The following is a 16,541-nucleotide window of genomic DNA, read 5'->3' on the forward strand; positions in this document are numbered from 1 at the left end:
TTAGCTGCGGCGGCTATTCCGCCGCAGCGCTAAGGGGGAGGCGGGGCCGGCGGCGCTCCCGTACTCATGACGGAACCGCTCCGTCACGGCCCTCGGGTGAGCTGTGCTTGTGACGGAACGGTTCCGTCACGGCCCGCCCGCTCTTTAGAACGTCAGCGCAGGCGCGGCGAGCTGGCCGTGACGGAACCGTTCCGTCACCAGCACAGCCCACCCGAGGCTCGTGACGGAACGGTTCCGTCACGAGCACGCAAAGGGTTAACATGCTCCATTCCTTCAAGTGTTGTGTGTTTCTTGTTCAGCAATTCTTGGACACTCATCTTTTCATTAAAGTCCGGTTTTGTTACCCATACCAACAATGTCGAGGGCACCTTCATAACAGCAAGTTTTTATTTAACCACATAAGCAGAAACCTGCTAGGACATTAGCATGTGTTGCACGCAGGGAAAAGACCGGGACGGAGGTCGTCAGTAGTCCATGATTCCAGAAAAAGTTCCAAGTTTCTCCAGGAAGTGGTGTTTTTGTACTAAACTAAGCCAAAACTAGGATAGGGTGATGAAAATGTGCAGTCTCTTCCCCAAGATATTTCTCACTCGACCACCAAAAAAATAAAGTAATGTTGAGGAATTACTTTTATAGGCACAGTGCACTAGCGAGTCATTCCTTCGCACTGATCAGTGCTTTTTGTGCAATGCAGGATGTGTGTAACTCTGAGCACATTCATTTTTAAAACCTTTGGAATACAAGATAAAAGTCCTTTCTTTCAACTGCTCTGCTTTGGCAAAGAGGTATAGTTATTTTTCCCATTAGTATGCGCAAAGTTTGTTCCAAGTTGAAAGTTTTATAGCTGAAAAGTGCTTCCGGATGGATACAAGAGAATCAAAAATGTGTCAATATTTCAAGCCCTAAACGTGTCAGTAGTTGAATGTAAATTGGGTTCAGTTTCAGGTTAATTTAAAACTCTCGGCCTCCGGTCTTTCATGAGCAAAAAAGTTAGGAGAGTTATAAGAGAATAAAGGAATGTATAGTGGGCATAAACATTGATGATAGATAATAAGGAGGATGCTATACCATAGCTGTGTGAAAAACTAGATATCAACAATATTGCAATCTAACAAAGAAGTGGTTTGAGTAGTGTATGAATTTGGCTGTCACAAGGTTAGTGATGTTAAAGTGTAGGGTTATGAATGTTCAATTTTTAAGGGTTGGATGGTGATGTTAAGAGGCTGAGGCCTGTGGGAGAAGATAAGATTTTCTCCAGCGAAGTTCTTTCCTAACATGTGGTGCTTTAGCATGTTAAGAGAAGGGGCGGCTAATTAGTAAGTGTGCGCAAGCTGGACTTGACTGCATAACGTACTGTGGTGCTGAGATGGCTAGGGGTTCTATATGCCAGTGTCGGGGGGGGGGGGGGGGGGGGGGGGAATGAAGAATTCTGGAATGGGTTTTTTAGAACCTCTGTAGGGAGATGATCTTGAGGAGGGAACTGCACCCCATCATTTTTAGCGGTAAGGTGGACCAGCTCTCCAGTTCCAGTATAGTATGCCTGTGGAGTGGTGCGATATTTAGCTCTCTGCCCTTCATCTGGGTACCTCATGACTCACATCCCTAAGTATCTTTGCTTAAATGTTTTATTTCTCATCATATATAGTGCAATACAGTATTTTGGCCATTATAGCATTCACAATATATAACTGATACAACATAGCACAGTAGTATGCAAGTTTTCCTGTATAAAAAAGGAAAAAAGAATCCTCAACCCTCGGTCAACAAGCTATTTACCTTTAATTGAGTCTCGACACTCCTTATTTGCCCACTGAAGGTGATCCAGTGGGATCATGATCCCTGTCTTTCGTTGCTCTCTTCATGCTCTCTTCTAGTAAGATACGTTTGCAGAGAACCCTGTATGTCCCTCAAGCGAGACCCTCTGGGCAGCAGTGGGGAGTAGGTTTCAAAGTTCACGCTACAGGATGCCAAGTCAGTAAGACATTTGTCCACTGTGAGAAGTGCACCCCTTCGCCATGACATGGCTACCAGTCGTTTACCCAGCAGCAGAACCAGATCAAAACTTTTCTACTCTGCTTAAATATCATTTAACCAATACACAGAAGCACCAGTAGGGCCTACGTCTACAGTGTCAGGACCACAATGTCATTCAGTACTGGAACCAATTTGTTCTAGTTGTCCACAACCAAAGCACACTCCCATGTTATGTGCAGGAAGTCCGCTGCTAGATTATTATATTTCTCACATGCGCCATTGACCCTTCCTATATATCTATGTAGTTTAGCTGAGGTATAGTAGATCTGGTGGAGAAATTTCTAATGAAGTAGTCTGTTTCTTCCATTCATGGAGACCTCTTTAGTGTGTCGACAACAATATCCCCATTGTGCATCAGTTAAGTGTGTACCCAAATCTCTAGATCAATTGTCCAAGGAGTGGTCTTCAACCCTAAGCATATCTCTTGTGTCTTGGTGTACATTACGGTGATTTTTTTTGTAGTCAGTTAACCAGTTGCAGCAAGTCTCAGTAACGTCTATCTGCCAGCCTTATATGTAGAAGATGCCCTCCTAACTGACTCAAAGTTTGATGTAGAGAAATGCGGCCAGTGGCTTAGACTGCCTTTCACATCTTTAAGTATCTAAAGTCATCATCTGCCACTTTGAGTACCAAGTGCAGCCGCATCCCAGGCAGGTCACCATGTATCAGGAAAATACCATCGTTTTCCAGCTGACTCTCTGCCCAGAGGGGTCACCATAAATTCGAAGAATCTGGCATTCTGAGCACGGACATGCTGGGGTGATGCACATATGACAAAAGGTCATCCGTGTACAGCAAGAACCTATCTTCCCATCCATCCTCCCTGAGAAAGCCACTTAACTGTGCATCGCAACAGATCCATCACTATGGACAACAGAAGGGGAAGAGAGAGCATTCCTGGTGGGTGATGTGCTCAGTTGAGAAGGGTGGGGACAGGACGCCATTGGCCCTGACTCATGTGCACAGATTTGTGTAAAGCATGTGCACTGACCTCCTGAAACAGGGGCTGCAGGCTGCCTCAGTAGCTCTACATGCAGGAACCGACAATGAATTGTATCAAATGCCTTTTCAAAGATAACCAATATCAGCTCTGTTTCACCCCATAGTGTGTGTGCTCGGACCAGTGCAACACTAACCCCACATAGACAAAAGTGAGTGCCACTTGCTGGCATGAAGCTGTTCTGGTCTTCGTGGATAAGCATACCTTGGGCAGCCTGTTCACCAAGGCCCTGAAAAGAACTTCACGTCTGTGTTTAAAAGTGATATTGGACAGTAGGAGCTATAATCCTGAGGGCCATCCTCTCCTTCAAGATCCCTGAAATGGTGGTACTCCTCAGGTCCAGGGGTGGGAAATCCGATGTACGGGCCTCCAAAAAAATAAAATAAACTGGAACCAGATGTTGTACCTTGAGGGATGCAAATTTCTTCATGAAGTCCAGGGGGACGTGTTTGGACCCAGAATTTTGCCTGCAGGCATTTGATACCACCTGCTGAATCTCTTCTTGGGCGATGGGAAGGTCTAAATCTGCATGATCTGCCGCGGAGATAGAGGGAAGGGGGAGATCATTCAGTATCTGGCTATCTAGCTCTATCTGTAGAGAGGCAGTATTAGAAAATAGGTTATTGTGGTAACGTGTGAAAGCCACTGTAACTCCTAAGCTATTTTGAATCTGCTGCCCTACCTTATTCTGTATGGGCAAAACAATTTCTCTGCCTCCCAGTTCCCCAACCGGTATAACAATTTCCATGCCTTATCCCTTCCACTCTTATATCCTGTGCTGAGAAAGCAGCCTCACAGCGAAATGAACTCAGAAGGGTGAAAAGGTCGTCATGGAGTCATCAGGCATTCAGGTGCCAGAGGCCACCAGTCTCTGTGCCGCTAGTTCTACTGAGGAGTGTTACAAAAAGGGGGGTGGGGTCGCACACTACTCACACACCCGCGGTGTCGCCCCTAAGGACTCTGGTTAATGTAGTTATGTATTCCGCTATGCATCATCTTTCGATCTTCTGCTGTCTTCGCCATCCCTGGACACGTGTTTCGGGGTATCACCCCTCATCAGCAGGGATAGGCCATGTTCTGGGGTTGCCGATGGCTGCCAAATATCTGCCAGGTATAGTACCACTCAGGCGCATAGGTGCGGGGTCCCAGGCTCGTCAGCCGGCGGCTCAAAGGAGCTTAATGTTACAAAAAGGGGGGTGGGGTCGCACACTACTCACACACCGGCGGTGTCGCCCCTAAGGACTCTGGTTAATGTACTTATGTGTTCCGCGATGCATCATCTTTCGATCTTCTGCTGTCTTCGCTGTCTTCGCCATCCCTGGACACGTGTTTCGGGGTATCACCCCTCATCAGCAGGGATAGGCCATGTTCTGGGGTAGCCGATGGCTGCCAAATATCTGCCAGGTATAGTACCACTCAGGCGCGTTGGTGCGGGGTCCCAGGCTCGTCAGCCGGCGGCTCAAGGGAGCTTAATGTTACAAAAAGGGGGGTGGGGTCGCACACTACTCACACACCGGCGGTGTCGCCCCTAAGGACTCTGGTTAATGTAGTTATGTGTTCCGCGATGCATCATCTTTCGATCTTCTGCTGTCTTCGCCATCCCTGGACACGTGTTTCGGGGTATCACCCCTCATCAGCAGGGATAGGCCATGTTCTGGGGTTGCCGATGGCTGCCAAATATCTGCCAGGTATAGTACCACTCAGGCGCGTAGGTGCGGGGTCCCAGGCTCGTCAGCCGGCGGCTCAAGGGAGCTTAATGTTACAAAAAGGGGGGTGGGGTCGCACACTACTCACACACCGGCGGTGTCGCCCCTTAGGACTCTGGTTAATGTAGTTATGTGTTCCGCGATGCATCATCTTTCGATCTTCGCTGTCTTCGCCATCCCTGGACACGTGTTTCGGGGTATCACCCCCTCATCAGCAGGGATAGGCCATGTTCTGGGGTTGCCGATGGCTGCCAAATATCTGCCAGGTATAGTACCACTCAGGCGCGTAGGTGCGGGGTCCCAGGCTCGTCAGCCGGCGGCTCAAGGGAACTTAATGTTACAAAAAGGGGGGTGGGGTCGCACACTACTCACACACTGGCGGTGTCGCCCCTAAGGACTCTGGTTAATGTAGTTCTGTGTTCCGCGATGCATCATCTTTCGATCTTCTGCTGTCTTCGCTGTCTTCGCCATCCCTGGACACGTGTTTCGGGGTATCACCCCTCATCAGCAGGGATAGGCCATGTTCTGGGGTTGCCGATGGCTGCCAAATATCTGCCAGGTATAGTACCACTCAGGCGCGTAGGTGCGGGGTCCCAGGCTCGTCAGCCGGCGGCTCAAGGGAGCTTAATGTTACAAAAAGGGGGGTGGGGTCGCACACTACTCACACACCGGCGGTGTCGCCCCTAAGGACTCTGGTTAATGTAGTTATGTGTTCCGCGATGCATCATCTTTCGATCTTCTGCTGTCTTCGCTGTCTTCGCTATCCCTGGACACGTGTTTCCGGGTATCACCCCTCATCAGCAGGGATAGGCCATGTTCTGGGGTTGCCGATGGCTGCCAAATATCTGCCAGGTATAGTACCACTCAGGCGAGGGGTGATACCCCGAAACACGTGTCCAGGGATGGCGAAGATAGCGAAGATAGCAGAAGATCGAAAGATGATGCATCGTGAACACTTTACTACATTGACCAGAGTCCTTAGGGGCGACACCGCCGGTGTGTGAGTAGTGTGCGACCCCACCCCCATTTGTAACTTTAAAGCTCCAGTGGGCTGACGAGCCTGGGATCCCGCACCTACGCGCCTGAGTGGTACTATACCTGGCAGATATTGGCAGCCATCGGCAACCCCAGTACACGGCCTATCCCTGCTGACGAGGGGTGATACCCTGAAACACGTGTCCAGAGATGGCGAAGACAGCGAAGATAGCAGAAGATCGAAAGATGATGCATCGCGAACACTTTACTACATTGACCAGAGTCCTTAGGGGCAACGCCGCCGGTGTGTGAGTAGTGTGCGACCCCACCCCCATTTCTACTGAGGAGTGATTTGTTAACCTGTGCGGAAGAATAATAATCTGCACTGTAAATTGAAAAGTTCTTGAATCCTTGTTGTAAAACAGCGAACACATGCTTTGTTTCTGAGTGATGCATGGTTTGATTTTCCCTTTCAAGACCTTTCAACTTGATCCTATGTAGCAACCAAGCTTCCTTATCTTGGCTAGCTTTGATGGGGCCCAATCCGTGCTACTTGTGGTTCTCCTAGGTTTGTACCTCTAAAAGTACCAACGTCATGTTGGAGATTTCATCAGCGACTTTTGCTGGACAAGGTGCAGGGTTAGCTAATATCTTGTTAATCAGCTTCATTGTGTCTCCCTCAGTCAGAGCTTCAAAGGCAGCTAGGTTTTCATCACATCAGTGTGGTTTGTTAGAAGGCTGTTTTTCAGAAGAGGGTTCAAGACAGATGAACTTTCCAGGCAGCCCTAAGATTTGCATATGGTGGCTGCTCTTGATTACGAAGTAGCTATATATCATCTAAGTGTTCATCTTAACAAAGGAGTAGTCTACATGTGAAGGTAGCCTGCCTTGGGTCCAAGTAGCTCTAAGAAGGTCACCCTATATATAACCATTTAACATTTTATAATAAAGTTGTTGAGTAATAAAAGCAGAGACATCCTTCATAAGGCATTCCTTCTTTCATTGAATAAATGTCACGTAGAAGCCATGCCTGATTGTAGCTGGCGCTTACAGGATCACTTTCTGCATGGCTATCCATCTTGGTACTGCAGTTGGCAATGATGAGCTTTGGAAAAGTTCTTCAAAGCCCCCTTCAATTTTCATTGTTAACGCAGCCTAGATTTCTCTTGGAGGTAAACAGATTTTAATAATGGCCCTCATTTGAGTGGGAAGGTTACACAATTCAGTTGGCACTAGTATTAAAGGCTGCTCAATTCCTTGGATTCCTTTCCACCAACAAGTGACCCATATTGAAACTTGGAAATGACAATTGCTACTTATCCAAGTTTCCTCTAAGAAAGTTATGTCGATCTGTTATAACCCCGCCCCCCCCCCCCCCACACACACACACACACACCACTGTTATTTAAATATCACTTGACACCACCAATAATCCCAGAGAAGGTCCACACTGCAACAATATCCTGGCAAAGAGCTGGTTACCATTCGGTTGCGATTCAGCAGTGCCTGCTCTATGCGTCAACTGACACCTATCACATTAAAATCCCATGAAGCATGCCTGGGTGTAAAGGTAGGGAGCATCAGTCCTGAGCACCAGAATGGAGAAGAACACGGGAGTCGGTAGGAGGATGTTGGTGCAGGGTAGGCGAGTCAAAGGGACCTTGCTACCACAGACTTTAGAGGGGCCATGTTAGAAGGGTTGGTAGAGCCTCCGTCTATTTCATCACAGCCAGGTCTTATGAAAGCCTGTACATGCTCCATTTTATGACGTGCCATCTAGCTGCTGTTTCTCCTTCCAACTCTCCCATCTCTTGTAGATCTCCTCTGTATGTTCTAGTATAGCCCAGCTGTGGACTGAGACATCTAAATGCATGAAATGCCGAGTGCTCGAATAAACGATGCTCCAGAACCTACAATTCTTTCAAGAGGGAAGCCAGAATTTGAGGTCGGGTCCTCGCTCACGGAGCTCCTTCCTCTTTGTCCTCACCCATTCACCTACCCTATACTTTGAAAACAGTGCTTAACAGTCTGAGAGCTCCGACGGCTCAGTACGAGTTATTTTAAGTCCAGATATTTCAGGGGGGAAAAAATCTTGAACATTTTTCGATTTGTTTGTTTTGGTTTACTGCCTGACGTAACAAATGACAGCTGAAACATCAACTATTGTCCCTTACTTTTGCCAGCCGTTATTTAATAAATACATGTAAATTCCTGTTTGTATATTTAGCTCATGATACCTTAATCGTTACTGAGAGCGCCATTGTTAATCAATCTGGGGACTAAGAGAGCGAGAAGGCAGTTGGTAAAGATACTGCAATTACATATGTTTAAGGTTTGTGTTAAGCTTCTTGGCCTTCGGATTCATTCACCCTGTTCTAAAAGGCGACAGCTAGAATTGGGTTGTAAATATCTTTGTTCCTTAACGCCCTTCCTACTGTTTCTAAGCAGCCTTACTGGTGGCAGATGTTTAACGTAAGACACAAGGTAGTACGTTATTTGCCCAGATCACACAGTTTAGCCAAGTGAGAATAATGGGATTCAAACTTTGGGCCCTCTAATCCAGCGTAGAAAACCTAACCATTTAACAGAGCATTGGCACAGTGAGCTATGCTACTTAACTTTTTGCGGCTTCTGGAACGTTTACCTGACTTCGGTGCACTTGTTTGTCTGTTGATGATTGATGTGTGAGATTAACTGTGGCTGCAGTGTTTAAAGGTTACGCTTTTAGGTCATGCCATTTATTTCTCAAGTTATTTATTCACGATTGCATCTAGATCAAATGGCACATATTTCATTTCTCAAATCTGTACTTCATGTACAATGGAATACGTCATCTGATGTCACATTCAGTGTGGTGTTATGATTATGCTAATTGGTAGTATTAAAACCAACAAAATCTTACTAAGTATGCTACCTTCAGGTCATTTGAAGGTAGATATTTCTCATAGCACTGCTTTCCATTTCTCGGGAGGCACATAATGTTTTGGCAACATCTTTTTTCTTTTTAATTAGTAATGTATTTCCTTTAAATGATTCAGCACATTGTAAACACTGTACCATTAACAAAGTTGAGCAAATGAGCAATCATCCTAGACATGTAATTAAAACAGCAGTAATTCTGTACAAAAGGGGACCAGTATGTGCAGAATCTCACAGTAGGAATAATCATGTTTTACTCCTTCTCCCCAGAAAAAGAATGTGCACTTTTCCCCATGGCTGCTATTATATCCCTAAACCTCAAATTCCTGCCTATCATCTGTGGGGGCTTCCTCAACATCCGCGAATTTAGTGAGGATCCCTTTCCAAGTTTGCAAATCCTCCTCTGCATTGTCGTCCCACCTACACTGGTGTAGCCTCATGGCCTCTACTACAGTCCATTCTGTAACATCTTTAACCCATCCCTGTTCTATGTGTCCTATCTGGCTCATCCATGATTTTGGCAACATCTTTAACCTATATAACGGTATTGACTTTACTTCTAGACCTTTTGTCTGATTGTGGTCTCGGGGTGGATGACAATCTGAAATCCAGTTCCAGTTATTTAGCGCCAGTGCATTTAAACTCAAGCAAATTGACTAAAGTTGGGGATTGTAAGTTCTACTATTTCATTGCTGTTACAGTCTGTGCCTGTTCTCTGCAGAATTCTTCGCTCATATTGAAGATGTCAGTGATCGCTCTAGCCGTGACCGTGTGAATTAGACATAATGTGCGTCTCCGTTTAGTCAAAGTATCTGGTCATTATGATGTCTTTTACCTCCTCCTATGAAACAGCTTCCTTTCAAGGTGCAGCTGGGAGATGGCAAAATGGTGCCATACTACAATGGCTTGTTCAATCTTCTAGCCATGTTTCTCGTCCCTTCAAGTCCTGTTCCGCTATCATGCTTTTCAGTGCAGTTTAACTCTGCAGAGATGTCCTGCAAAGGGAGTGTAGAAGGTAGAGAGGACTGTCCGAGTTCTTTTTGAGGGTGACAAACGATCATGTTCACATAAAAACTTGTGGGTAGAATAGTGGAGGGTGCTCAACTTCTGCTTATGAGCTAATATATTTAGACCGTGCTTTGCTTCATCACCGCAGCCTCTGTATTTAGTAACATAACCGCATGCATGTAGTGATGCATAGCCATAAATAAGATTCGTTTTTACCTGCCTAACCTCTAACACAAGGACCCGAATAGGGGCCTTGGTAGCAGGGAAATCGCAGCCCAAACATGCATTTTGAGCTACACATTAAAAACAGTAAGTCACATTACCAAAAAAAAAAAAAGAACAGGAAGTCACCACGTGTTTTGTACGGAAAATGTCATATTTTGATCATAAAGATTAAAGCTGTACACAGGTGAAATGTTATCAGATAAGGACAACCACCAAAAGGTAAGTAGTTATAATTTGCAATTAAATAGTCCGAACATAAGGATCATTCACCAAGTACTTGGGATAGATTTAACTTGAAGAATGTGTCTATTTCTAAGGACTGTTCTTTACTGACTATCTAATCTGTGGGAATTTGTATTTCTTCCCCATACAGGTACAAGGAATGTCTTTTGTTGCTGCAGTGCTGATCCTTAACCTGGAAGAAGCAGATGCATTCATTGCATTCGCAAATCTTCTGAACAAACCATGCCAGTTAGCGTTCTTCCGTGTGGATCATAGCACGGTATGTCTGTATGGAGTAGCTTGACTCTTGCTTGCTTCTTTGATTTATGTTTCTTTCATATGTCATAGACCTTGTGCTTACTGAAATGAAAGAATTGTGACAATACGCACATACCACGCAAACGCATTTAAGTATGTTTTATAAACCGGCTTTTCGTATGTTTTATATTGAAATTAAATCTGAATAACCCATCTGTATCTGTCTACAGATGCTGAAGTATTTTGCAGTGTTTGAAGTATTTTTTGAAGAAAACCTTCCCAAACTGTTCCTCCACTTTAAGTCTTACAGTCTTACTCCAGACATCTATCTTATAGACTGGTAAGTTACACATCATTCCATGGACTACCCACAATAAAATACGTCCGTAATTAACTGAGAATAAAAATAGTAACTAAAAAACTAAGACATGTCCTTGTGTTTAGTCGTTTTTTTAAGTTTGGCTTTTTGAGTAATGCAAGAAACATGACTTCATGCCAGATCTTTAGCAGATGTAAGAATAATAACCGTAGGGTGCCATATAGAGTTCTAGTTGTAGCGATTGGCACAGAAAGAGGCATATTGGAGTGTTAGGCATGACTTGTGGTGTAAATCTCTTACGCCTTACTAAAGTAGGATCTGCAGATTTCATTGGTAGCATTGTTAGATCCAGGTATTTACTGTAACAGCTTGTGTGTACATTCCCCGATTGCTAAAAGATCTCGATTTCAAAGTGGTTCAGTGATTCTTCTTTCTCATTCCCATTACAATGATGTGTTTCGTTAGGTCCTTTGTTTCTGTGGGAAAGTATTCACAGCCTAATGAAAATGATCGTGAGCACAGTAAATATATTTTTGTTCAGTGGATGTGGTAATTAGTCATTTTATAGGCAATTTGTTGCACAACGAGGTTGAAAATGTAGTCACCAAAAGAAATGAATGGGTGATGCAAAGATTAGAATTCAGATAGGTCAGTTGTTTTGGAGGATCTGCCAAATTGACCATAAAACTGCTTACTTTAAATATGCCATATACTGGTAAATAGCTTCCTGTCTCACTTACAAAATAACCTAAACTCAGTAGAAAGAAAGACTGAAAATGACATTCTTTGTCTCTAAAAATGTTCCCTAGGTTCTCCCATGTCAGGTGTGAGTAGCTTAACCAGAACTATTTTTTCTTCCATCCCAGTACTTCTATTCCTTTAGTATGCTACAAGGAATTTAATGGCAGCTTTAAACCTCTGGCCTTACAGAATGGCTATCAACTATATATCATTTTGTAACCCTGATGTGTGTAACTTGTATGCCCCCTCCAGTAAGGGTCACCATATATTGAGAAGCAAAAAGCGAGACGGGACACAAAATAAAAGTATGTCTAAAGCCTGTATCTGGCCTGTCCCAATTTATCTGTCTCTATGTAATTCCTCCAATGGGAGTCGTCCATTGTACTTTTAAGGATTTGAATCTGACACTCCAGCTGTAACCTTTTTTGAGAAAGACTGAATGGCTGAAACACGTCGACATGGTGTTGCAATAAAATCTGGAGAGAACCTTGAGCTATGTTGATGCCTGCTCATGATTTGGTAAGAGAGTCTGTTTTAGATATTTGTATCTGAGTTGCTGGTACCGGAATCCGACATGCTCAATCAATCAATCATGAAATTTGTATAGCGTGCTACTCACCCGGAGGGTCTCAAGGCGCTTTGGGGGAGGGGGGGTCCGTTACTGCTCAACAGCCAGGTCTTGAGTTGCTTCCTGAAGGAGAGGTGGTCTTGGGTAAGACGGAGGTGGATGGGGAGAGAGTTCCACGTTTTGGCTGCCAGGAAGTAGAAGGATCTTCCCCCCATGGTGGCTCTTCGAATGCGTGGGATGGCTGCGAGGGCGTGACTGGTCGATCGTAGCTGGCAGGTGGGAGTGTAGAAGGTCAGGCGGTTGTTGAGGTACCTGGGGCCCAGGTCGTGGAGGGCCTTGTGTGCGTGGGTGAGGGGACTGAACGTGATTCTCTTGCTGACGGGGAGCCAGTGCAGGTCTCAGGTGTTCGGAGATGTGGCTGTGTCGGGGGATGTCCAGGATCTCGGTCTGGTCTGGTGCACCGTGACTGCCAGCTTGGAAGGAGGAATGTATGAAGCTACACACCGTGGAGCTCCCCCAAGAGTGAAGTTGATAGTTGGACTGGTGATAGTGCCCTTGTGTTCGATGACGCCGCAAGGCATTTGGAGCTGTTCCGCCTCACTGAAGTTGCATTGGGGAGAGAGGAGGGTGGTATTTCAATGTGCTACTAGACACTGATTTTGTGGAGTTGAGGTCAGCCCACAAGGACTCCACCATATCAGCTGAAGCAATTATTATGTGCTCGAGCGGGGGTCACTGGACCATCACTCGCGATATTGTGTGTTGGAGGTACTGGTAATGCGTCCAAACAAGTCGAGGAGAGCGCAGTGGCAGTATCCTTAAGTAGTCAGAAGTGTAGAGGAGGACTGGGACACTACAACTACACAAATGAGTTTGACATGCTTGTCTCCATGTATGGTGAGTGCTGTCATTCAGACATTGGACACGAAAAATGTTACTCAAAATTGCCTATTAAGGCTTTATATACGCAATAAGATCTAATGCGGGTTGTACGATTATTTTGTATCATATAGGAATTGTGACGGTCCTCTCTCCATGACTATGAATTCCTCCAATGGTGGTTGTCTATTGTACTTTTAAGGATTTGAATCTGACACTCTCTTGGAAACCTGCATTGAGAAAGGCTGAATGCCGTCTGCATGGTGTTGCAGTAAAATTTGGAGAGAAACATTTCGGAAGTCTTGTATTGTGTGCTGCCTTACAGAAACAAATAAATTACTTAAATTGTTGTAGACTTTGGATGTGCCTCTGAAAGGAGAGCAGAGCATACATTTTATTTCTGCTTTGCGGGATGACCTTAACGTTGTCCCAATAACTCGAACATGTATATAAAATTACAAAAAGTGTTGGTACTGTCTGGGGAAATCCAGGACGTCTGGTCACCCTACCCTCCAGTGCATCACTCTGTACCCTAAGGCATACAGCCATATATAATCCTGTGGTCCCCTTAGGGCACAGTGCCCTGTGTTAATTCAAGACACCTCAGCCACTGCTCCACCAGACAACTTGCCCAGTGCTCACAATGCCCAACTGTTGATTTGTACACTTACATGCTTGTATATCTTTTGGCCTGTCAGTAGTCCCTGTATGTGTGTTGACCTTTGTGAATGGGTGTTTTTATGTGTGCAGGACTGTGTGCATGTTCTATGTATCTGAAAGAAACACGTTAGTGTTAGATTCCTTACCTTAGAATATCCCCAGGCGTCAGACTGGATACGAAAAGTTTTAATCAGCAGTACCCTTGCGCGTCGGTAGGCGTCGTCTGCGGCTCCGCGTCTCTTGTCGGCTTCGTGATCGCCGGGATGACGTTGTCGGAGTACTTAGACGCCGCCCTCGCGCGCTGACGTCAGTTCTTCTTTTTAGCAGTACTGTAGTCATTTTTTGACTAACTTTTTTTGATCACTTTTCGAGTCGATTCCGATTCACGGTTCCGTTAAGGATGCCTGGTTTTAAACCTTGCAACGACTTTCATCTCCTGATGTCGGTGACCGACCCCCACCATCGGTGCCTTTACTGCCTCGGGGCTGACCACGATGACAAGTCGTGCTCCGAGCAGCAGTCAACGCCGCTCGTCGGGCTCCAAGTCCTCCGATAAGGCATTCGAAAAAAAAGTCGAAGAGGCATCATCGCTCTTCCGACTCCCCCCAACGCTCGCGAGACGCGACCAGGGGGTTGGGGCGACACCGCCCGCGAGGCTCCGCTGGAGCCGCAGGCACCACGTCCAGCTCCACTCCCACAGGTCCCTGGGTTGCACGCGACACCGGAGGAGATACGTGACTTCCTCGTGGCCATGAGGACTCACTTCCCTCCGTCGGCACCTGTCGAGGTGCCTTCGGGCCCCGCAGGTCTGACTGGGAGCCCTTGCGGGCCGGCAGCTCCGGCGCCGTTGTTGACTCCGGTCCCGACGCCGCAGGGCCCCACAGGATCAGGATCCAGGCCTGGATCCGGGTCGTTGCCAGTCGACCTCACGACTCCTCCACTGGCGCCGACTCCGCGGGTGCGACACCGGAACGGCGCTGTCTCCGACGCCGATGGGTGACTAATTCACCTACAACCCGGCTCCATCATTTTTGCCTGGTTTCCAGGAGATGGATGACGAGGAAGACTGGGAGGGGTCTGAGGACCCTCTGGCACAGCAGTGCCAGTTAAGCCAGGACTGGGCAGATGAGCTGGGGGGAGGCCAGTGGTCTAGACACTTCGCCTGACACTAGATTCATCTCTCCTCCCTCCGTGGCTTCGGAGGAGGGGGCTACTTATAGTGTGGTGTTGAACAGGGTAGCCAAGGCCTTGGCTCTTGAGCTCCCTGTCGCGGCCCTGAGGACTAACCTCCTCACTGAGGTGCTCAAACCGCAGGCAAGCTCATCGGAGCATCTACTGCCGTTTAACGAAACCCTCACCGACGTTCCGATGGGCACCTGATCCAAGCCCGCTACAGGCCTCCCTGTGGATCGGAACGTGGCCCGACGCCACTGCCGGGCTCCGGGCGACCCCTGCTTTCCGTGCGTTCACCCCACCCCCGAGAGCCTGGTGATTCAGGCCTCTACGTCCCAGACCGCATTCCTGACCGATCCTCCGGATCGGGAATCCAAAAGGTATGAACAGTTTGTGAAGAAACTGTTCTCCTCTCTGAGTTTGGGGCTGCGGTCTGTCAACACCACCTGCCTTTTGGGCCGTTACGCCCACTCTATGTGAAATACGGTTGCGGAGGTGCTGCCACAGTGTCCAGAGGAGGCCCGGACACGGCTCGCCCAAGCCCTGGCTGAGGGTCGGGATGCAGCACGGTACTCAATTAGATGTGGACTTGACACCACAGACTCGCTGGGCAGAGCGATTTCCACGACGGTGGCCGTTCGTCGCCACGCCTGGTTGCGGTCCGACAACTTCACGGGGGATGTCCAGGCCACGCTCAGGGTCATGCCTTTCGATGGCCGTCGCCTCTTTGGCGACATAGCAGATAGTGCGCTAGAGCGTTTTAAGGACTCCAGGGCTACGGCCAAGTCCTTGGGTCTAGGCAAGCGCCAGCAAACTTCCGCTTTTTTACCCTTTTGTGGCCAGGGAAGGGGCGCCCCCACTCGTCCAGCCAGCCACAGGCCAGAGAACCAGTATCAACGCGAACGTGGTTACCGCCGTGGCGGTACCGGGGGACAACGGCAGGGTCAATCCACATCCGCCCCCGCTGCATCTGCCTCTAAGCCTTCCTAGTCCGGCATTTCAGGCCCATTCAACGCCAGTGGGGGGCAGGGTTCGCCATCACCTCCTCCACTGGCGCTCCATCACGTCGGACAAGTGGGTGCTGCAAATCGTCCGAAGGGGCTACTCCCTCCCCTTCGAGGCGACCCCTCTAGCCATGCCACCGCTGTACCACCGCATGTCGGGAATCACTCGCAACTTCTGCAGGAGGAAGTTATGTCCCAGGGGGCCATGGAGCGCGTTCCTGGGCCAGAAGTAAGACGTGGTTGCTATTCCCAATACTTTCTGGTACCCAAGAAGGGCAAAGGAGGCCTACGCCCTATCTTGGACCTCTGGAGAATCAACGGCTACCTCTGGAAGGAGAAGTTCAAGATGCTGACTTTGGCTCAGGTACTAGCTGCCCTGGACCCTGGAGACTGGATGGTAGCATTGGACTTGCAGGACGCTTATTTCCACATCCCTGTCCTGCCGGCCCACCGGCGCTACCTGCGGTTCATGGTAGGCCACAAGCACTTTCAGTTTACTGTGCTCCCCTTCGGCCTTACCAGTGCCCCTCGGGTGTTCACGAAAGCGATGGCGGTGGTCGCAGCTTATCTGCGCAGATCAGGGGTTTCACTCTTCCCCTATCTTGACGATTGGTTGTGAAAGGTGGGCTCGCCCCAGACAGTCTTCGCCCACCTCCAGACTACGGCCGACCTCCTGCACCTGCTGCGGTTCTCCATCAACGTGCCGAAGTCACACCTGTGCCCCTCTCTGAAGCTCCTTTTCATCGAAGCGGTTCTGGACGCGGCACAGTTTCGGGTTTATCCCCCCGAACAGCGGGTTCTGGATATTCAGGCTCGGATTCTGATCTTTCAGCCTTTATCCCGAGTTTCG

At 47.7% G+C, this 16,541-nt stretch overlaps 1 protein-coding gene across 4 annotated transcripts in view; it reads left to right on the forward strand.

Moving 5' to 3' along the window:
- TBC1D12 (TBC1 domain family member 12) overlaps nt 1-16,541 on the forward strand; it is a 308,722-nt gene that overhangs the window by 235,398 nt on the left and 56,783 nt on the right. For all 4 annotated transcript variants that reach the window (XM_078643381.1, XM_078643382.1, XM_078643384.1 and 1 more), the window contains 2 exons: nt 10,241-10,369; nt 10,578-10,687. In XM_078643381.1, coding sequence (XP_078499507.1) covers nt 10,241-10,369; nt 10,578-10,687 — 239 coding nt within the window. The remainder of the gene's footprint in view (nt 1-10,240; nt 10,370-10,577; nt 10,688-16,541) is intronic.

The sequence above is a fragment of the Lissotriton helveticus genome, chromosome 5_1 (genome assembly GCF_964261635.1).
Source record: "Lissotriton helveticus chromosome 5_1, aLisHel1.1, whole genome shotgun sequence".
In the NCBI taxonomy this organism is placed as follows: domain Eukaryota; kingdom Metazoa; phylum Chordata; class Amphibia; order Caudata; family Salamandridae; genus Lissotriton; species Lissotriton helveticus.